At 41.9% G+C, this 22927-nt stretch overlaps 2 protein-coding genes across 2 annotated transcripts; both read left to right on the top strand.

Moving 5' to 3' along the window:
* The first annotated feature begins 1904 nt into the window (after positions 1-1904).
* Positions 1905-14354, top strand: LOC119820699 (leukocyte immunoglobulin-like receptor subfamily A member 3). Its single transcript, XM_038339233.1, has 4 exons — positions 1905-2043; positions 2285-2320; positions 3286-3570; positions 14154-14354. Exons 1-4 carry the CDS (start codon positions 2013-2015, stop codon positions 14219-14221), a joined length of 420 nt encoding a protein of 139 aa, XP_038195161.1. The 5' UTR covers positions 1905-2012; the 3' UTR covers positions 14222-14354.
* On the top strand, positions 14355-22198 carry LOC119820700 (leukocyte immunoglobulin-like receptor subfamily B member 2). The gene is made up of 5 exons (XM_038339234.1): positions 14355-14440; positions 20460-20502; positions 20740-20777; positions 21014-21066; positions 21147-22198. The coding sequence occupies exons 3-5, from the start codon at positions 20753-20755 to the stop codon at positions 21309-21311; spliced, it is 243 nt and encodes an 80-aa protein (XP_038195162.1). The 5' UTR covers positions 14355-14440; positions 20460-20502; positions 20740-20752; the 3' UTR covers positions 21312-22198.
* Positions 22199-22927: the final 729 nt, after the last annotated feature.

The following is a 22927-nucleotide window of genomic DNA, read 5'->3' as shown; positions in this document are numbered from 1 at the left end:
GAGGAGGGAAGAAGAGAAGGGTTGAGGAGAACATGAGCAAATGGGATAGTCGAGATTAAGGAAGGACAGATATGAGAGCAAGGGAAGAGATGTCTTGACTGAGGGAGCCATTATGGGGTTAGCAGAACATGGTCCCCCCAAATGCTCAGGAATCTACAAGGATGACCCCAGCTAAGACTGTAAGCAATAGAAAAGAGGGTGCCTGAACTGGCCTTGTGTTCTAGTCAGACTGATGACCATATCACCATAGAACTTTCGTCCAACACCAGATGGAAACAGAGGCAGAGACACACATCAGAGCACTGGACTGAGCTCCCAAGGCCCAGTTGAAGAGTGGAAGGAGTGAGAATATGAGCAATGAGGACAAGGCCATGAAGGGTTCACCTACTGAGACAGTTTGCCTGAGATAATGGGAGTTCACAAACTCCAACTGGACTGGGAGTAAATGAGCATGGGATCAAACTAGTCCCTCTAAATGTGGTTGTCTGTTTGTGCAGACTGAGGTGCCACTGGGATTTGTCTCTTCTGCATGTACTGGCTTTTTGGGGATCCTATTCTCTTTGGATGTGTACCTTGCTCAACCTAGATGTAGTAGGGAGGGCCTTGGACTTGCCACAGAGCAGGGTGCCTTGTTCTCTCTTAGGATTGGAAGGGGAGGGGGGAAGGGTGTGTGGTAATTTGGATTGGTATTTTTTTCTCTTTTTTTTCCTCATTTTTTATTAAAAATTTCCATCTCCTCCCCTCCTCCTTCCCCTCCCCTCTCCTCCCTTCCACCCATAGCCCCACTCCCTCCCTCTCCAGGCCAAAGAGCCATCAGGGTTCCCTTCACTATGTTAAGTCCAAGGTCCTCCCAACTCCCCCTAAGTCCAGGAAGGTGAGCAACCAAACTTACAAGGCTCACAGTGAGCCCGTCCATGCTGTAGAGTCTAAGTTCATCGCCTTTATCCTTGGTTTCTCAGTCCTCCCTCCACCGTCAGCCACATTCAGAGAGTCCGGTTTGGTTGCTAGGCCCAAAAAAATGAACAAGGGGTGTACTCACTCATAATTGGTTTCTAGCCATAAATAAAGGACATCGAGCCTATAATTCATGATCCTAAAGAAGCTAAATAAGGTGAATACAAAGAAAAACATATAGTTATCCTCCTGGATATTGGAAGTAGACAAGATTGCCGGACAAAAAATGGAACTTGGGGGTGGGGTGGGATGGAGGATGGGGAGAGCTAGGGGGAGAGAAAAGTGTGAAGTGGAGGATGGTGAGAGCTTGGGGGAATAGGATAGTTGGGATATAGGAAGGGTGGATATGGGAACAAGGAATTATATATCTTAATTATGGGAGCCATTCTAGGGTTGGCAGAGACTTGACTCTAGAGGGGTTCCCAGGTGTCCAGGAAGATGTCCCCAGCTAGTTCCTTAGGCAGCTGAGGAGAGGGAGCCAGAAATGTCCAGATCCTATTGCCATACTGATGAATATCTTGCATATCACCATAGAACCTTCACCTGGCGTTGGATGGAGAAAATGACAGAACCCCACATTGGAGCACCAGACTGAGCTCCCAAGGTCCTGATGAGGAGCAAAAGGAGGGAGATCATGAGAAAGGAAGTCAGGACCGTGAGGGGTGCGTTCACCCATTGAGATGGTGGGACAGAACTAACAGGAGTCCACCAAGTCCAGTTGGAATGGGACTGATGGAACAGGCGACCAAACTGCATTGGTATTTTTTAAAGTAATAAAATAATTAAAAAATCCAAAAAAACCAACAAAAAATAAAAATGCACCAAAGATTAAAAAAACAGTACAGGAAGTATATAGAGGAACTGTTGCTTAGCCCCGAGCTTTGGTGTCGAATTGAAGAGTCAGCGTCAAGTCTTGAGAAAGAGCATATCCACTTTCTGTTTTGTACTGGGTGTCCTCATCCTACAGTTTGTTCTTTCCCGTAGGTGTGTCCCACTGTGCAGACTGTATCGCCAGTTCTGCGTGCGGCTTCTGTGGATGTCTGGCATGAGACGTTGCCATGGTCCTTGGAGCTGTTCTTCCTGGACTTGGTAAGTGTGACAGGGGTCATCATTCTTAGCTATCATGGTAGTGAATACAGAGTCCCAGTTTTATAACCTGGGCTCCTGTCATAGAACTCTTCCTTTATGAAGACCTAGTCTGGTGGCTGCAGAGGAGTCTCCCTTGACTTCAGCCTGCCCATCGGGCCTTGGTCTTTTGATCTGAGCTCCAGAATTGGGTCAGTTTATAACAGGACAGATTTCCCTCATCAGTCTTTTGCTCTATTTTCAGTGTTTTTAATGTTGCAGAGGACCTGGGCACAGTATGGTGAGTCTGTTTTCTGTTTTAAAAACCCTGGGGAACTAAGTTGGCTGGGAGTAGCATGAGAGGAGCTTGAGGCATCTTGTGCAGATCCTGAGATGGGATTTTTCACTGACAGCCACTGGCACACTTACTTGATGATCAGAACTTACTATTGTAGCCATCTCTGGGGTGAGGATTCTCGACTGTGCTCCAGTAAAGCCTGAATTATATGTGTCTCAGAAGGACATTGAATAAATGGCACAGAGGAGGAGCACCTGCACACGTTTCCTCCTGAGGATATAGATATTTGATTTTGAATTTGTTTCCCTTTTCCTCCTGTCTCTTCTTACTTGGGCTTTGCCTTGCTCTCTTACTGATTTTGCCCTTGCTAAGGCTTGTCATCCATGAGACAGAGCTGAATAAAATGTTGTCTAGTGTGTGTGTTGCATAGATAGGATTCGTTTGTTTTCAGAGGCTCCCAGGCTTTGTGTGACTTTGGAGGTGGGAATAGTGTTTGGGTTTTTCATGGACACAAGTGACAAAGTCAGACATAGTTCATTGATTTGAATGAATTTCCTGTTGAATAGCCCAGAGAAATGGGACGATTTGGTGATAAGAATGGTGGCCCACAGGGTTCATTCCTGGGCTGATAGGACACAGGTAGAGAAGCCACTGATAGCGGTAAGGCATGAGGGTTATTCTGGCATTGTTTGGGAACAGTAAAGATGATCAGTTTCTTTGGAACTAGGCCAGAAGCTCAATTCTGAAAATGACAACACTTCACTCTGTTTAGCTTTCTTTCGAAGGATATAAGCTAGACTCCTCTGGCAAGAAGGAATTTCAACTGAGGAATTGTCCCCACCAATGCCTGTGGGCTTGTCTGTGGGGCATTTTGTTGATTACAATTGTTGTGGGAGCTACTCTGTAGTCCTTGGGAATGTGGCTCTCCTGATATTGGTTTATTAGCACTTTTTCCTGTGTCTCTCCAGGGCCACCACCCCAGCCTTCCATCTGGGCAGTTCCAGGAGCTGTGGTTTCCAAAGGTAGTGATGTGAGCATCTTCTGCAGGATCCCTCCAGGAGTGATCACTGTGCGTCTAGCCCGTTTTGTACCCAGTACTGTGTGGTATGATGGTACCCCACAGGGAGCCCAGGAGGTGTTTGAATTCATTCTGAAGAATATAACACACAGCAATGCTGGGGTTTACTACTGTGACTACTTTAGGGGAGGTGAATCGTCACGAAGTAGTGACAATCTGGAACTGGTGGTGACAGGTGAGTAACTGCCCAAGAATACTGTCCTTCAGGCTCAGTCTCTGATCCAACCTAACTAACCACATATGCCCCATCCCAGGCCCACTCTGCATCTCTGCTCCATTATAATGATCTCTTCCCCTCTCCTATTCTCTCCTCTCATTTCCTTTTTAATTTCCATTTTTCTTGACAACTTGATTTTCCTGAAAACTTGATTTTCAGTTTTGAGACAAGTTCTCACATATTTCAGACTGTCCTTGAACTTCCTGTGTAACCAAGCATAATCTTGAATTTATGATCTCTCTGCTTTCTATTCTCCTATGCTGGTGTTGTTGACCTGATCAATGACACCATCCATATGCTGATAGACATAGAATATGAGGCAGCTTGGTATATTAGGTGAATTAGGCAAGAACTTGACCAACTAAGATTCAACCGAAAGAACTCTGCTTTGGTGTGTTGACCCTCATCTGGTCCTGACCATATTGGCAGTCTCCCTTCTGAGTGATGATTATATTGCCTAAGGGATGCAGTTCACAGGAACTTGACAGTTGCCTTTCTGTCTATGTAGAGCCTTTCCTGTGGGTTCTGGTTTATGAATAAATAATACAAACATGTTTTGTTGATCCCTATAGATTAGCAATAGATGACTTTCCTCTTGTCTTCCATCTTTCTTCTCTTTGGTCAGACTCTGAACTGTAAGCCTCATTTTTAATCATGTTTTAAATAACAGGGGTTGTCCTGGGCTAGTTTTATGACAACTTGACACAAGCTAGAATCAGCAGAGAGGAAGGAACCTCAGTTTAAGGAAGCCTCCATGAGATCCAGCTGTAAGGCATTTTCTCAAGTGTGATCAATGGGGGAGTGCCAACGCACGACTGTGCATGGTGCCATGGCTGGGCTGGTGGTCCTGAGTTCTATGGGAAAAACAGGCTGAGCAAGCCAGGGGAAGTCAGTTAGCAGCACCTGTCCATGGCTTCTTCTTCCTGCCCTGCTTGTGTTCCTGTCCTGACTACCTTCAGTGATACACAGCAATGCTGAAGTGTAAACCAAAGGAAACCCTTTCTTTCCCAACTTGCTTTCTGGTAATGTTTTTTCATAGCAGCAATAAAAGCCCTAACTAAGAAAAGTTTTTTTTTTTCTTTTTGAGACAGGGTCCCACCTGTTTCAAACTCTGGCCTGGCCTTGATTTTTTTTTTTTTTTTTTTTTTTCGATGACATAAAGGGTTTCCCTGTAGTTTCTAGAGCCTGTCCTGGAGCTAGCTCTTGTAGACCAGGCTGGCCTCGAACTCAGAGATCCGCCTTCTGGCTGCCTTTGAAACATCATATCGATCAGGGTGTTTATATTTTATTTTATTTCATTTATTTTTTGGCCTAGTCCTTTATTTATTTATTTATTTATGAAACAAAAAGATTTAATTCGATGCTCTGCAGGAGAGACAGAGATGCTAATTGCCCACCTGAAGGGGCAAGGTTAGTTTTTTTTTCTCTAATAATTTTTTATTACTTTATAAAAAATACCATTCAAAATTTCCACTTCCTCCCCCCCACATCCTCACACTCTCCTCACTTTCCCTTCTCCCCTCCTCCTCCATTCCTAAGAGAGGGCAGGGTACCCTGCCCTGTAGAAGTCCAAGGCCCTTCCCCCTCCATCCAGGCTTAGGGAGGTGTGTTTCCAAATAGAATAGGATCCCAAAAAACCAATACATGCATTAGAAACAAATCCCAGTGCCATTATCATTATCATTATCATTATCATTATCATTATCATTATCATTATCATTATCATTGTCTTTTCAGTCTTCCCCAATTGTCAACCACGTTCAGAAGGTTCAGTTTGATCCCAGGCTCGTTCAGTCCCATTCCGCTGGATTTGGTGAGCTCCCATTAGCTCAGACACACTGTCTCAATGGGTGGTCTAACCCCACGTGGTTCTGACTTCTTTGCTCATATTCTTCCCCTTCTTCTTTCTTTTCAATTGGACCTTGGGAGCTCCAGTTGAGTGCTCGGATGTGGGTCTCTGTCTTTATCTCCATCTGTCACCAGAGGAAGGTTCTATTGTAATATTCAAGATAGTCATCAGTCTGACTACAGGACAAGGGCCTTTTCAGGCACCCTCCCTCCACTGCCCAGGCTCTCCTAGCTGGGGAAATCCCCTTGGACACCAACCCCACAATGCCAACCCCACAATGCCCCCTTAATTAAGATGTCTTCTTCCCTGCTCCCAGTCTTCCTCCATCTTAATCATCCCACTCCCAACCTCTCCACACAGCCCCCTCTCCTTCTCCCTTCTCTCTTCCTCTTACCCTTCCCCAGACACCCCCATCCCCATGCTTCCAACTTTTGCCTGGTGATCTTGTCTGCTTCCAGTTTCCAGGAGGGATCTATATTGCTTTTGTAGAAGGAAGCGGCGGCTGTGTTCCGCCACCCCGGCTAGCTTTACCCAAAATAATTACACGGAAACTGTATTCTTTAAAACACTGCCTGGCCCCATTATCTGTAGCCTCTTATTGGTTAATTCTCACATCTTTCTTTAACCCATATTTAGTAATCCGTGTAGCACCACGAGGTGTGTCTTACCAGGAGAGATCTTAACCTGCATCCATCTCGGAGAGGAGAATCATGGCGACTCACTATGGCAACTGAAGCGTCTCCCCCCTCCTGCTAGCACCCAGCCATTCTGTTCTGTCTACTACTACTCCGCCTACCTAATTTCTGTTCTCTAAAGGGCCAAGGGCATTTTCTTTATTAATTAACCATGAAAGTACATAGACAGATACTCTCCTCCTCATGCTTTTCTTTGGGTTCACCTTATTACTTAGCTTTTGCTAGGATTGCGAACTATAGGCTCAATGTCCTTTGTTTATGGCTAGAATCCACTAATAAGTGAGTGCATATCATATTCATCTTTTTGGGTCTGGGTTATCTCACCCAGTATAGAGTGTTTTCTTTCTATTTCTAATCCATTTCAGTGCAGAATTCAAGATGTCATTTTTTTTAAACCGCTGTGGTAGTACTCTAATGTGTAGATGTGCCACACTTTCTTATATCCATTCTTCCATTGAAGGGCATTCTAGGTTGTTTTCAGTTCTGGCTATTACAAATATGCTGGCTATGACAGTAGGTGAACAGATGCTTTTGTAGTATGATTGGGCATCTTTTGGGTATATTCCCAAGAGTGGTATTGCTGGATCCTGAGGTAGGGTAGACTCCCATTGTCTGAGAAAGCACCACACTGATTTCCAAAGTGGTTTGCACAAGTTTAACATTCCCATCAGCAATGGATGAGTGTTTCCCCTTACTGCCACAACCTTTCCAGCATAGGGCTAATCATTGGTGTTTTGAGTTTAGCCATTCTGACAGGTGGTAAGGTGGTATCTCAAAGTTGTTTTGATTGGCATGTCCCTGATAGATAAGGAAGTTGAACATGTCCTTAAGTATCCTTTGGCCATTTGAAGTTCTTCTGTTGAGATATCTCTGTTCAGTTTCAGTACCCCATTTTTTAAAAAGAAATATTTATTTTATTCCATAACATAGATAAAACATTCCACACTCAGGACATTTGATTCTATAACGGGAATAAGTCAGTATGACTACACCATAGTCAATACATGCTTACTGTGTTTGTACCAGCTGCCCTTTAGTCTCAGGAGAACATAAAATTGTAATAAGGACTGTCTCTTATTTATGCACTTTACAGAACTTATGGATTTGGAGAGGGTAGATATTCATAGATACCTATGTAAGGCAGTGTAAGTTTCATAGTTCATAGACTAGACACTTAAACCACAGTCAAGGTGAAAGATACAATTCTACAATTCCCCATGTACAAATTTAAGTGCAAAGTCTTCCTACCAAGTTTCATCTTTTAAACTTTCTACCCACCAATCCAAACATTTGTTTGTGTAATTTCTCTCTTGATTTGATACAAAATAGCACCATTTCAAATTTATGTAGGATCTGGGGATTAGAACATCACTCTGTAGCTTATTAGCTGTGCATTTTTACAGGTGTGGGATCCTTGGCTTTAGGTTTGATAACAAACATCCTGCAACCTGGGTTACTCTTCCTAAGCTAAGAGTTTCTCATTTTGTTTTACGGTTTAAGTAGTAAATGAAATGATTGAGAATGTGCACTTGTTTTAAAAAGATTCAGGACCAGTACCCTAGAAGTACTAGGGAAGACAAGACAACTGTGCACCTGATTTTACTTACTCATCCTGCTGAACTCTTACATTCCTTATAGGAGGAAAGGAGACAAAGATAGAAGAAGGAAGCTGCAGATTCAAGTCATTCTGTTTACAGAGAAAAGAATGAATTTTATAATTGTATCATTGCAATTTTTCATTTGGCATAAACTCAAAAACTTGTGATGAGTAGAGTTAATTTGTTTTATCCTTGTACAATAAACATAATTTAATCCAAAGAAACTTAGAGATAAAATACAACTTATTGCTATGTTACATAATACCATATCATAGTTTTATTTTTATGTCTTATTTTGACAAGAGTGATTCTTAAATCATTCTGAAGTACAGATAAAAATTATAACCTGGGGCTTTGGACATATTTCAGTGGTTAAAGAATTTATGGGAGGACCAGAGTTCAGATCTCCAGAACCCACACAAATGCTGGGTGTTTGTCAACCTCCCACTGGATGGTGATGATTACAGGTAGAAAAGGAATCTCCCAAATATGTTTGCCTGCATCTAGGTGGAAATGCCATGGTATATGATTAACTTAAGAGTCCCCAACTCAATGAATAAGGTGATCACTAAACCAGAAAGATGCCCAAAATCTACAGTTTCTCCTAGGCACTCCACTCTAATCTGCACTACATACATGTGAACATGCTAATATAATCCATGCACACTGAACACACTACACATGAACATGAAAGAGTAATAGGAGAGTATGCACACACAGAGTTGATTTAAGTAAAAATGCTCCAATAACATGGGAACTCCTCTAAACAGTGTTTCTTCCAATAATATAAATGGAGCATGGATGTACTGCTTTACCTGATGTGAGGGAGTCGAGGAAAAGAATTTTAAAAAGCAGTGCCCCATTTTTAATCGGATTATTTAGAATTTTAATGTCTAGTTTCTTGAGTTCTTTATATATTGTGGAGATCAGACCTTTGTCTAATGTGGGGGTTTGGTGAATATCTCTTCCTATTCAGTAGGTTTTCTTTTTTGTATTAATGACAGTGTCCTTTGCTTTACAGAAGCTCTCAGTTTCAGAATGTCCCCATTTATTTATTTTTGCTCTTATTGTCTGTGCTACTGGGGTTATATGTAGGAAGTTGGGCTCCTGTGCCCATGTGTTGCAGTCTACTTCTCACTTTCTCTTCTATCAGGTTCAGTGTGGTCAGATTTATATTGAGGTCTTTAATCCATTTGGACTTGAGTTTTGTGCATGGTGATAGATATGGATCTATTTTCATTCTTCTCTAGGTTGACATCCAGTTTATGCCAGCACCATTTGTTAAATATGCTTTCTTTCTTCCATTGTATACTTTAGGGTCCTTTGTCAAAAATCAGGTATTCATTGGTTTGTGGATTAAATATCCGGGTCTTCAGTTCTATTCCACGTGTCTACATCTCTGTTTTATGCCAAAACCAAGCTGGTTTCTCTACTGTGCTTCTGTAACAGAGTTTGATGTCAGGGATGGGAAATGCCTCCGGAAGTACTTTTATTGTATAGGATTGTTTTGGCTATCCTGGGTTTTTTTTGTTTTTTCATATAAAAATTGATTATTGTTCTCTCAAGGTCTGTGAAGAATTTGTTGGGATTTGATGGGTATTGCACTGAATCTATAGATTGCCTTTGGTAGAATTGCCATTTTTACTACGTTGATCCTCCCAATCCACGAGCAAGGGAGATCCTTCCAGTTTGTGGTATCCTCTTCAATTTCTTTCCCTTCAAGCCTTAATTTCTTTCAAATCAATCTTTCACTTCCTTGGTTAGAGTTACCCGAAGATACTTTATGCTATTTGTGGCTATCTTGAATGTGAAGTTTCTCTGATTTCCCTCTCTGCTTCTTTATCCTGTGTGTATAGGAGGGGCTACTGATTTTTTGGAGTTGATCTTGTATCCTGCCACATCACTGAAGGGTATTTATCCAGCTGTAGGAGTTCTTTGGTAGAGTTTTGGGGTCACGTATGTACACTATCATATAATCTGCAAATAACAAAAGTTTGACTTCTTCCTTTTCCAATTCAAATCCCCTTTATCTTCTGATGTTGTCTTATTGCTATTGCTAGAGCTTCAAGCACTATATTGAAGAGGTATGGAGACAGCTTTGGTCTTGTTCCTGATTTTGGTGGAATGGCTTTGAGATTCTCTCAATTGAAATTTGATATTGGCTGTCAGCTTGTTGTATATTGCTTTTATTATATTTAGATAGGATTCTGTATCACCAATCTCTCCAAGACCTTATTCATAAGGGGGGTGTTGAATTTTGGTCAAATGTTTTTTCAGCATCTAATGAATGATCGATTTTTTCTTTCACTTTATATGATGATTTACATTGATAGATTTATTGTATGTTGAACTAGCCCTACATCTCTGGATGAAGCCCTCTTTGATCATAATGGATGATTTTTTGATGTGTTCTTAGATTTGGTTTGCTAGCATTTTATTGAGAATTTTTGCATCGATGTTCATGAGTGAGACTGATCTGTAATTCTCTTCTTGTTGAGTCTTTGTGTGGTTTTGGTATCAGGGTAACTGTATTTCATAAAAGAATTTGGCAATGACTCTTCTGTTTCTATTATGTGGAACACATTAAGGAGTATAGGTGTAGGTCTTCTTGGAAGTTCTGGTGAATTCTGCACTAAACCATCTTGTCCTGCTCTTTTTCATTGAGAGGTTTTGGATGACAGCTTCTATTTTCTCGCAACTTATAGGTGTATATTAAATTGTTCAACCTGGTCTTGATTTAATTTTGGTATTTATCTAAAAAATATCCATTTTCTTTTACATTTTCCAATGTTTGTGGCATACAGGCTTTTGTAGTAAGACCTAATATTTCTTTGAATATTTCCTCTGTGTCTGTGGTTATATTCCCCTTTTCATTTCTGATCTTGTTAATTTGTGTGTTCTCCCTCTGCCTTTTGATTAGTTTGGATAGGGGTTTGTCAATCTTGTTGATTTTCTCCAAGAACCAGCTCTTTGTTTCATTGATTCTTTGGATTGTTTTCTGTGTTTTCTATTTTGTTGATTTCAGTGCTCAGTGTTGATTATTTCCAGTCTTCTACTCCTCCTGGGTGAGTCTGCTTCTTTTTTCTAGAGCTTTTCAGGTGTGCTGTTAAGTTTTCTAACGTGAGCTTTCTTCTCCATTTTCTTTATGTGGGCCTTGTGCTATGAACTTCCTCTTAGCACTAGCTTTCATAGTGTCCCATAGGTTTGGGTATGTTGTGTCTTCATTTTCATTGAATTCAGGAAGACTTTTAATTTCTTTCTTTATGTCTTCTTGACCCAGTGGTGGTTCAGTAGTATGACTCTTTATTTTCCATGAGTTTGTAGGCTTTCTGGGGATAGAATTTTTGTTAAATTCTAATTTTACTCCATGGTGATCCAATAAGACATAGGTGGTTACTCCATTTTTTTTTTTGGTATCTGTGGGATGCTTGCTTTGTTACCGAGTGTGTGATCATTTCAAGAATGGTTCCATGAGATGCTGAGAAGAAAGTATATTTTTTTCCTGTTTGGGTGGAATGTTTTATAGATGTCTGTTAAGGTCCATTTGATTCATTACATCTGTTAGTTCTCTTATTTCTCTGTTAAGTTTCTGTCTGTTTGATCTGTTCCATTGTGAAAAGAAGAGTGTTTGAAATCTCCTGCTATAAGTGTGGTGGGTTTTGATGTGTGATTTTAGTTCTAGAAATGTTTCTTTTACATATGTGGGTGCTTTTATATTAGAGGCATAGAGATTCAGGATTGAGACTTCATCAATCCTGATGAACTGTTCCTGTTACGAGTATAAAATGTCTTCCCATCTCTTCAGATTGAAATTTTAATTGAAATCAATTTTGTTAAGTTTTGGATAGAGCCACACCCACCTGTTTCTTAGGTTTTGCTTGGAAAACCTTTTCCCAACCCTTTACTCTGAGGTAGTGTCTGTTTTTGAGGTTGAGGGTGTGTTCCTGGTAAACAGCAGAATGTTGCATCCTGTATCCTATCCATTCTCTTAACCTGTGCCTTTTTATAGGTGAATTGAGTCCATTGACATTAAGCAATAGTAATGACCAGTGGTTGTTAACTTCAGTTATTTTTTTGGTGGTAGTGTTTGTTGTGTTTCCCTTCTTTGAGTTGTGTTGGTGGAGGGTTGTCAGATGTTTGTTATTGTGGGTGTTGTTGGCTTCCTTGGGTGTGGGTTTTTCTTCTAGTGCTTTCTGTAAGGCTGGGTTTGTGGCTATGTAGTGTTTTAACCTGTTTTTGTCCTGGAATAATCTTGTTTTCTCTCCATTGATGGTGAATGCAAGCTTTGCTGGGTATAGTAGTCTGGGCTTGCATCCATGGTCTCTTAGTGTCTATAGCACATCTATCGAAGACATTCCGGCTTTCATGGTTTCCACTGAGAAGTCAAGTTTAATTCTGATAGGTTTACCTTATATGCTACTTTTCCCTTTCCTTTGTAGCTCTTAATATTCTTTCTTTATTCTGTATGTTTTGTGTTTTGATTATTATATGGCGAGGGTGGGATTTTTTTTGATCCAGTATATTTGGTGTTCTGTCAGCTTCTTGAACCTTCACAGAAATTTTACTTCTTTAGGTTGGGAAGTTTTGTTTCTAATAATTTTGTTGAATATATTTTCTGGGCTTTGTGCTGGCTTTCTTCTCCTTCTTCTACTCTTACTATTGTTAGGGCTTGTCTTTTCAATGTTGTCCCAGAGTTCCTGATGTTTTGTGGGTTAAGAATTTGTTGGATTTGCTGTTTTCTTTGGGATCAATGTTTATTTTCTTTATTGTATCCTCAGTGCCTGAGATTTTCTCTTCTATCTCTCATATTCTGTTGGTTATACTTGTCTCTGTAGTTCCTGTTTGTTTAACCCAAATTTTCCATATCCAGCCAATCCTTGGTTTGTATTTTTCTTTATTACCATCCATGTCGTTCGGTCTTCAAGTCTTGAACTGTTTTCTTACCTGTTTGATTGCTTTTTCTTGGTTTTCTTGGGTATCTTTGAGGGATTTATTCATTGTTTTTTAGCTTTTTGTTTGCCTTTTCTTCTATTTCTTTAAAGGAGTTTTTCACTTCCTGTTTAAAGGTCTCCATCATTTTCCATAGGTTACGTTAAGTAGATTTCTTTCTTCTACTTCTGGGTTAGGATTGTTCAAGTCTTTTTGTTGTGGTGTTCGCTGGATTCTGGTGTTTATCATGTTGTTTTTCAAGGATGTCGTAGAATTCTTGCATGGGCAACTGCTCATCTCTTCACTACTATGGATCTGCTCAGCATGGGAGCAGGGCCTTTTTCTGGGCTCCAAGGACCTTGCAGACAAAAGGCAGGCTTGGGAGACAGGATGGGAAGATATAAAGAAGCCCCAGTGGCGGAACACCTCCCTGCTGGCTCCCTGGGACCCCTCAGCCCTATAGCAGGCTGAGTTGGGGGATCCAAGGACCCTTGCAGATGAAAACGAGTGCTTGGGGCAGGGTGGAATGGTAGGTAAGAAAGCCATCAGCCTGGAACACAACCCTGCTGAATGGCCAGAAAAGCCCAGGGAATTGGCAGGGTGCTGAGCTGATGCCAAGGGACCTTGCAGATGAAAAGGCGGCTTGGGAGGTTGGATGGGAGGGATACGAAAAGCCCCAGTGGCACGTGCACTCCCTACTGGCTCCCCAGGCCTCCCAGCCCCACTTTATTTTTAAAACTTATTTTATTTAATTAATAGTTTAGGCCTTAACCGACTCCCAACTTCCATCTACCCCCTTGCCATCTACCTTTCCTCTGTCTCCATTCAGAAAAGGGGCAGACCTCCCATGGGCTTGAACAAAGCCTGGCAACATCAAGTTGAGGTAGGACTGAGCTCTTTCCCCTATATCAAGCCTGGGCTAAGTAATCCAGCTGGGAACAGGTTCCCAAAAGCCAGATAAGGTGCCAGGGACAGTTCCTGATCTCACTGCTAGGAACCTTACAAATAGATCAAACTACACAACTACACAACATGCAGATTGCCTAGGCTGCTCCCATGCAGGCTCCTTAACTGTTGGTCCAGAGTCCATGGTCTCCCATAAACTCAGGTCTGCTATCTCTGTGGGTTCCCCCATCATGACCCTGACCCCCTGGCTCAAACAATACTTCCCTCTTTCTTCAAGGAGGACTTCCAGAGCTGGGAACAGTGCTAGGCTGTGGATCTCTGCATCTACTTCTCCATCAGTTACTGGATGAAGGCTCTCTGATGACGATTAGGGAAGTCACCAGTCTGATTACAGTAGATGGCCAGTGCAGGCTCCTTTTCCACTATTACTAGGAGCCTTAGCTGGGGACAAGCAGGTTTGTTTTAAACTCAAAAATATCTAACCTGCCTCTGCCTCCTGAGGTGCTAGGATTAAACGACCATGTCACAATGACGAACTAATACAATTTTTTTTTTCACTTCCAGGTGTTTACCGTGAGAAGCCATTCCTTACTGCTGATTCAGGACCTCAGGGAATCTCAGAAAGAATGTGACTCTCCTCTGTTACACACATCATTCCTTTGACATCTTCATCCTCTGCAGAGGTGGAAATGCCTCCTTTCCCCAGAGCTGCTCAAGTCAGGACCACAGCTCATTCCTCATCTCCCCTGTGAGCCCAGGGCACAGGAGCACCTACAGATGCTTTGGCTCTCACAAACACAGTTCCTACTTGTGGTCACTGCCTAGTGATCTGCTTGAGTTTTCAATCCCACGTAAGTATGTCTAGTTCTTGTTTCTTATCTCTGTTCTTAGACAGGAGGTCTCAAGGGATTCCATGTGGAATATATCAGTTCCACTTTATGTCTCCTGTGTGCCACATGCTGCACACTGCACTGCTCTTCTGACTGAAATTGCTCTATTTGTGTTATGGGCTCTGAGCATTATGTGTTGATTATATTATTTTGGGGACATATTTGTCTGGGTAATAGACATTCTCATCTGTTCATCATGAGAATCTTCTTTCAGAATGTTTCTTTCTGAGTTATACGTGTGACAAGTACATCACTAGCCGATGGCGACAGAAAAATTGAAAGAGTATCTGCTAGTTTCTCCATTGATGACAGTTTTTTAGATTTCAAGAGTTCATCTTGTTTTTTTCTTTTGCCTTTTTGGTTATAATACATCATTTTCTCACCTCCTTTCCTTCTAACTTAAACCCTCCCATGTACCCCTCCTTCTTCACTTTCAAATCAATGGCTTATTTTTATATTAATCATATACACATCAGTGTATATGCATGTACATGAATATACTTTTAGCATAACCTGCTTAGTCTGTATAATGTGATTATATGTATGTTTGTAGAGCCGAGCATTGGTATTGAATAACCAATTCATTTTCTCTTTCCTGGGGAAGACTATTCCCCCACTCTCAGCATCCCTAGTTCCTTATAGTCATTTATGTAGAGTGAGGCCTCATGGGCTTTCTCCCATCCACTATGGCATGTCTATCTTGTTGTCCTTGTCCAGCTCATGTTTAGGTTGCCATGTTGATGAAACTTTATGCTATTGCTTCTGGCATTAGTAGGAGACCAATCTCACAACAAACTCCTCTGGTCCATTGGTTGCTTCAATCTTTCCTTCCTCCCCTCTTTCACATGCATGAGTTGTTTTTGTAGAATGTATCTGTTGTGACTGAGCTCCACAACTCTGCATTTTGGTTTGTTTGTATTTGCAATGGTAATGTAATGGTAATTTTTGAATGGTTTTTATCTCTTGCATAAGGAAGTTACCCTTGATGAGGAACTGGCATGGGAAATTCTTCTGTATATGTGTTGCTTTTAATGGGTTGATGGATAAAGAAGCTTGCCTTGGACTATGATAGGGGCAGAGTAGAACTAGGCAGGGGGAGAGGGGAACTAAACTGAATGCTGAGTTAAAGTAAGGTGGAGCTGGTAAAAAAGCCATGTAGCCTCCACTGGGGTCAAACACCTGTGCTGGAGCCCACTGAAACTTTGCCAGTAGGGCCACAACCTTGTGGCAATACACAGATTAGTAGAAATGGGTTAATTTAAGATATAAGAATAAGCCAGAAAAATGCTTAAGCTATTGGCCAAATAGTAATTCAGATAATATAGTTCTGTGTGACTATTCATGGTCTGGGCAGCTGGGAAAAAACAAGCATCCTCCCACTACAAGGAGCGAGTACTACACTTACTGTCCCACCACCCTTTGGACATCATGGTGCCACCTCTGAACAGTCATCAGTCCAGTGCAGAATGGAGGAAACATTTTTTTGAGTGTTAATTTTACTTGTCTTTTTTGAAAATTAATTTAAAAAAATTTCACTTTACATTCCAACCACAGTTCTCCCTCACACCCCTCCTTCTATCCCTCCTCGTTTTCCTCCCATCCCACCCCATATAATCCTCCCAACTGGTAAGGGCTCCCATGGGGAGTCAACAAAGTCTGGCAGAATGTAGGAAACATTAACAGAGGAAAACTCACATTTCTTGACAGAGGGGACTTATTTCTTTATATCTTAGAACTCCTGGTCATCTGGGATTTCTTGGGGTTTTAAGAGACTGAACTTGTTTCAGGTACGGGGAATAAAGTGGGCAGGGCCATGGAAGTTCAACTTGGGAACATACTTGAGATAGAATCTTGGGGTAGAAAACATCAAGTGAGCATGGGTTAAAGATGGAAAAATGGACATGTTAAGGCAGGAGGAAGAAATTCCATGTAGAATATAGAAGGGAATGATGCATGATGAGTTTCTCTGTGAGCAGGTGGTATACAGCGGTCTTGTTGGGGTCTGCACATTCTTAGACATCTACTTTCATGCAGTATTTGCTGATGAAGTTTAATTTTACTGCTGCAGCCACGAAATCATCTATGATCTTCAGAATTATATATCCAATGGGATATTTGAGATTTGTCTTTTGTAGACACTTAGCATACATCTCAACAGAGCCACGAATTGGAAAGCATCCATTCACCCCCCTGATATCTGTCCTTATTGGACAGAGAGTCCATTTCTTTCTTTGAAAAGTATTTTTTTCAGGGATCTTCTTTTACTGTCAGTTCTCACATGGCTCATTCATTAAACCAAACATCTTTTGTTCCGCAAACATTCTTCAAATCCTGTTCCTTTGTTATGTCGTCGTTGTACACCAGTCACCTTTCACCCAGTCACTTTAATTGTCTTCCTTTCTACCCAAATATTTAGCTATTCACCATCCCATAGAAATGTCACATTAAAAAACATTTTTAATACGTTTCTACCCATTGCACAGGGTGTAGTGGCTCACAATGAATATGTTGCTTCAGATATTTCCTATATTATGACCAGATTCACTTCTATTTTTCTTTGTCTGTGTTATTCCCACTAAGTCTTCTCACAATCTCTTTTCTACTTTTATGTCATGATATGTATACTGTATAGATGTATACACATACATCACACTATCTATCTATCTATCTATCTATCTATCTATCTATCTATCTATCATCTCTATCTATCTACATTCCACATAGGTGATACAACATATATTATTTGAATCTGAAATATTTTGCTCACTATGAGGACCCCCTTTTCATCCATGTTCTGGCACATTGCATCAGTTAGTTCATCTTTCTATTGAGTAAATTCCCATTCTGTGTATACACTGCAATGCTCATTGTTGCAATGAAACATGAGAGAAAAACAACTTAAGGAAGTCACGGTTTACTTATTGCGGCAATTTGAGCTACTTGAAGTACAATCATCATGGTGGGGAAGGCGTGGGGTGAGGAACGTAAGGCGGGTTGTCACATTGCATCAATATCAGGAAGCAGGGGAACAGAAAGAGATGACTGCTTCAGCTCAGCTAGCCTTTCTCCTTTTTAAATGCAGTGACCGAAGCTCTGGGAATGGTGCTTCTCACTTTTAGGGTGGGGTGCTCCCTCCTCAGTTAATCTAATCAGTATGGTCTCTCACAGGGCCTGGCCAGAGACTAGCTGAATCCAGGCCACCCCTCATGGACATAAGCCTTGTCTCCCGGGTAGATCCTGTCAAGTTGGCTAATTAATATCACCAACACAAGTGCATTTTCTTTAAAAAATGAGTTTTCAATTAGGACACACAAAGTAATAGATTTTACTCAAGCATCTTTACACATGTACCACTATGCTTTGTCTCATTGTTACCACCCCTCTCTGCCCTCTCTATTGTCCTTTCTTTTCTCTGCTGCCACTACTTCCTTCTTTCTACTTCCCGCAGTTGGTGCCCACTTTTGTGTTTTCTCTCTCTGCATCTCCTCTTTTTTTAATTTGTGAGTGGTGTGTGGTGCATGTACATGAGGCTGTGAGTACACACACGTGGAAGCCAGAGCAAGGTGTCAGCTGTCTTCCTCTACCCTCTACCTTATTTCATTGAGATAAGATCTATTACCAGACTTGCTCCTTGCTCTTTTGGTTAAGCAGGCTGACTGCTGAACTCTTTCTTTTTAATTATCATTTTTTTTTCATTTATTTTACTTACTGACTACAGTTTCCCCTCTCTTTCTCTTCCTGTCCCCACAGCCCCGCCTCCATCTAACCCTCTCCCTATCCACTCCTCCTGCATCTCCATTCAGAAAGGAGCCGGCCTCACATGGGCTTGAACAAAGTATGGCATATCAAGTTGAGGCAGGACCAAGCTCCTCCCCCAAACCCCCGTAATCAAGGCTGTGGGCAGTAATCAGCATGAGGAACAGATTCTCCAAAGCCAACTAAGCACCAGGACAGGTACTGATCTCAATGCTAGGAACCTTACAAAGAGACCAAGCTGCACAACTGCGCACATTCTGAGGGCCTAGGTTGGTCCCATGCAGGCTTGCTGACTGCTGGTCTAGAGTCCATGAACTCCCATGCACTCATGTTAGCTGTCTCTGTGAGTTCCTCATTATGATCATGATACCCCACCCCCCACTTGGCTCATAGAAGTCCTCCTCCCTTTCTTTAGCAAGACTCCCCGAGATCTCTGCCCAATGCTTGATTGTTAACCACTCAACTCTAGAGATTCTGTTATTCTAACTCCCCAGTATTGAGGTTACAAGCAATGTATAACTATGTTTCTATGTGTGCGTGTATGTAGGTGGGTGTTGGAGATTTGAACTGAGATCCTTATGCTTACAAAGCAAAAATGTTTATGCACTGAGCCATCTCTCTAGCCTTTTCTCTTCTGTCTTTTTTCAAGACAGGTTTCCCTGTGTAACCATGACTGTCCTGGAGCTCACTCTACAGACCAGCCTGGCCTCAAACTCACAGTGATCTGCCTGCCTCTGCCTTTGAAGTGCTGGCATTAAAGGCATGCACCACCACTGACTGGCTCAATTAACTTTTAAATTAAAATATCAGATCAAGCTTGATGGTGCATACACACCTTTAATCCCTGCACTCAGATCTCTGTTCAAGGCCATATGCGTTATTATGACTGCTGCTTTTTCTCCCACAAGACAGTCTCCACTGCTGCTTCCTATTTCATAATTTCATTACACGTTCAATTTCCTACCACTCTCGAGTTCTCTTTTTCTCATGATCCCCTTCTTAGTTTCAACACACACACACACACACACACACACACACACACACACACACACACACACACACGCACATTTTAAATGGAAGTTTCATATAAGAGTGAAATCCTGTGTTATTATCTCCCCGAGTTTGGCTTCCTTGTTGTAATATAATGGTTTCCAGTTTCATCCATTTTCTTATGTGTGCCATGATTTCATTTTTCTCTCCAGTTGCATAAAGTTCCACTCTGGCTATGCTCTACATTATCTTTATGCATTCATCTGTGGATGGACATCTAAGCTGGTCTGGTTCAATGTTTTGGCAGCTGTGACTAGTGCAGTAGTGCACACAGATGCACAAGTATGATCTGTGTTGACTGAGAGCTTTCCAGCATTTGTGAGGCCCTGTTCCTTTAAAACAAAACAAGACACACCCTATACCAATCACTTTGTAGGTGCTATTTCATTTATGCTCACCTTTGTAGCTTGCAAGGCTTTTCAGTTTCTGACTCTTGCATGTCACTTTTTAATCTCCAATTTTTATTAGAAAATACCCTCCCCTGCCATCTCCTGATTGTCCCTTCTGTATGTGGTTCACTCAGGTCAGGATTAGTGTATGTTCTTCATAGACTATCTGGGAAGGGTTTTCTTTTAGCTTCAGAGTGCTGGGTGTTTCTTATCCTTTATGGATCATTTCCACAAATGAATTTTCTTTGCTATTGTATTTAATTTGTCTCATCAGTTGGGTATGCAGATACATGCCTATGATCGCAGCTTTTTGGAGCTGAAGGCATGAAGGTATCAAGTTTGAAGTCATCCTGGGCTATGTAGTAAGACCCTGTGTTTAAAAGACTCATAAGAGACACCACCTATGTGATCAACAACACATGGATTGATTGCTTTAATTATTTTTTTTTGTGTAGGCTTCCTAAATGCCCATTTCTGTGTTTAGTATAAGGTAGTCACTCAATAAATGTTTGATTGAATGAGTGAATGAATGTAACTGATATTTAATAACAGACCACTACTGTTTTATAATTCCAGCTCCATCCAGCCACATTGTGGTTTGGGCCTCAGTTGCTGCTGTCTGCTTCCTCCTCTTCCTCCTCCTCTTCATCTGCCTCTACTGGCTTTGTGCCAAACACAGTATGTCCCAGGAGTCGTGTGTGTGTGTGTGTGGGGGGGGGTTATTGGGGGGGGGTGGGGTGTATGGAGCATGGTGGGTTCTAAGACTGATCTTTGTTTTTCTGTAGGGGCCACTAATGGTGATACCAGGAGGCAAGTGAAATATAAGAGGTGGGTGACTTTGGACTCCCCCAGTAGACATCCCTGCATCTCCATTCCTGCATCTCTATCCCTGCATCTCCATCCTTGCATCTCCATCAGGGTCCTGTCTGAGTACTGGGGATTGAAGCCATGACCACCACATACTCGACAAGCGCTCTGTCATTGAGCTACACCTCCAGCTTCTAAGAGTTCTATTTATGTGTCATTTCTCAGGCACACTTAATGGTTCCACTTCTTTTCACTCAGGGCCAGCCCAGCCATGAACATGGAGGAAAAACATAAATGTAGGAGCCTTGCTGTGAAAAGGGTTGCGTGTGGGCTTAGGATGCTTGTGGGCTTAGGATGCTTGTGGGCTTAGGAGGCCTCCAGGGAAGAGCAGAAGAGGTGGGCGGGCCCCTCGCTGTGTGATGTTGCTGTCTTACCCTCGGGTTCTGTTGGTCATCTGTGAAATATAAAACACAAAATGGTATTGTTTAAGGGCTCCTGTGACACAGGCACACCTTCTCACCTTTCCTTCCAGACGGTGACTTGGAGGGCATTCCGCCTGAGGACTGTAGGAAGGAGGACACACAGGTGAGCCCTCCCCATTGCCCTGCTCTCCTCCAGAATCCCACCTGGGGATTCTCTTCTTAGTTTGTGTCTCACAATGGCAGGCGTCTGCAGCAGAAGACACACAGGAGGTGACTTACGCCCATCTATGCCAAAAGGTCTTGACAGAGAACATGGATCCACTTCCCTCCAGTACCGTTCAGGACACATCTACACAGACCTGTGTGTATGCCACCCTCACGTTATCACAACAGGAGAGTCAGAGCTAGGTGTACAGGTGTTTCTTCAGCAGAGGGTGGCTCCACAAATGATGCTTCTCATGTTTTTCAACTCAAGCTGTTAACACAGAGTACCAACAGACTCAAGCATGGAGAAACTCAACTGTGAAGGAACTCTGGAGCTCGTAAGCAGTGCTCAGCAAACTTCTGATTCCTTGTGATTTGCTCACTCACTGGTGTACCTGTTCACTTAGTAAGACATGGTTTCCATCATCTCATGAAAGAGGCAAGCAGTACAGTTGGGACTCTTGGTGATTAGTATCGCAGAACACCTCAACAGTGAGATCCTTCACCTTGGCTGTCAAGTTGATGGGTTTTAGAATCACCTGGGAGACATACCTATAAGTGTGTCTTTTAGAACTGTTCCAGAGATGCTTACCTGAAGTGGAAAGATGTACTCTGAATATAGGTGATACTGCTTTAAGGGCTAGGGTCTTAGATTGAATAGAAAGAATGTAAGTCACCACTCACTGACTGATCTCTCTCTGCTCACTGACTATGGATGCAGAATTACCAGCTGTGTCATGTTCATGCCACTCACTGTACCTAGAAGCACTTTTGTCCACTGTATCTTCACATCCATGATGGATTACACCTTCAAACTAAGACAAAATAAGCCTTTGGTAATGATTGCTCTCAATTGTCAACTTGATGAGATATAGCTTCCCAGGAGACAGACCTCTTCACATGCATGTGAGTGATTATTTTGATTAGGTTAACTGAGGGTGGATGACCTGCCCACTGCATTTCCTGGGTTGGGATTCAGGACTATATAAGAAAAGGAAATAGGGGGCTGGAGAGATGGCTCAGTGGTTAAGAGCATTGCCTGCTCTTCCAAAGGTCCTGAGTTCAATTCCCGGCAACCACATGGTGGCTCACAACCATCTGTAATAAGGTCTGCAGGCCTCTTCTGGCCTGCAGACATACACACAGACAGAATATTATATGCAGAATAACAATAATAAATAAATAAATAAATAAATAAATAATAATAAATATTTTTAAAAAAGAAAAAGGAAATAGTCAACTGAGCACAGGAATTCATCACTTCTCTTCTTCATTTTGATTGTAGATGTGATATGTTAGGTACCTCAGGTTCCTGCTGACATCTTCATCACAATGGACTGTAACCTTGGACTCACCCCCGAGTTGCTTTTGTCAATGTGTTCTTATCACCAGACAGAAAAAGTAACTAGGACAACCCTCATCTTCTTCAACTCCATTTTATCACAGCCACCAGAAAAGGAACTAATAGAGGAGGTGAGGAGGAGGCAGATACCCGCTAGAGCATTTTCAATGAAACTCTGGGTTTCAAGTGGGTAAAAGCACTCAAGTTTACTTAAGGATACCTACAGGTACCAGGGAGAAGGAAAAATGAAGGAGAACTCTTGCCATCACTTGGCACAGTGAATATACTGAAGCAAGCATGGGAGTTCAAGAGTCTTTATGAGGTGGTGATATTATTTTATTGTGCACATAGAAGAAGAGGTGATTTGGGTAACACAGTAGACTGGTCTTTTCAATTTATTTAAGAACCCCTATATTACTTTCCCCCAAAGCTGCACCAATCTATATTTAGTCAACAGTGTACAAAGATTTCCTATTCT

Source organism: Arvicola amphibius, chromosome 8 (assembly GCF_903992535.2).
Source record: "Arvicola amphibius chromosome 8, mArvAmp1.2, whole genome shotgun sequence".
Classification (NCBI taxonomy): domain Eukaryota; kingdom Metazoa; phylum Chordata; class Mammalia; order Rodentia; family Cricetidae; genus Arvicola; species Arvicola amphibius.
This window is presented reverse-complemented; position numbering and strand designations above follow the sequence as displayed.

Bases quoted from the DNA above. Each gene is read 5' to 3' on its own strand.
- LOC119820699 (XM_038339233.1), top strand. From the start codon at position 2,013: ATGGTCCTTGGAGCTGTTCTTCCTGGACTTG. The intron at 2,044-2,284 runs GTAAGTGTGACA...CTCTATTTTCAG, and splicing joins AGCTGTTCTTCCTGGACTTG to TGTTTTTAATGTTGCAGAGG. The intron at 2,321-3,285 runs GTGAGTCTGTTT...GTGTCTCTCCAG, and splicing joins GAGGACCTGGGCACAGTATG to GGCCACCACCCCAGCCTTCC.
- LOC119820700 (XM_038339234.1), top strand. From the start codon at position 20,753: ATGAACATGGAGGAAAAACATAAAT. The intron at 20,778-21,013 runs GTAGGAGCCTTG...CTTTCCTTCCAG, and splicing joins CATGGAGGAAAAACATAAAT to ACGGTGACTTGGAGGGCATT. The intron at 21,067-21,146 runs GTGAGCCCTCCC...TCACAATGGCAG, and splicing joins GTAGGAAGGAGGACACACAG to GCGTCTGCAGCAGAAGACAC.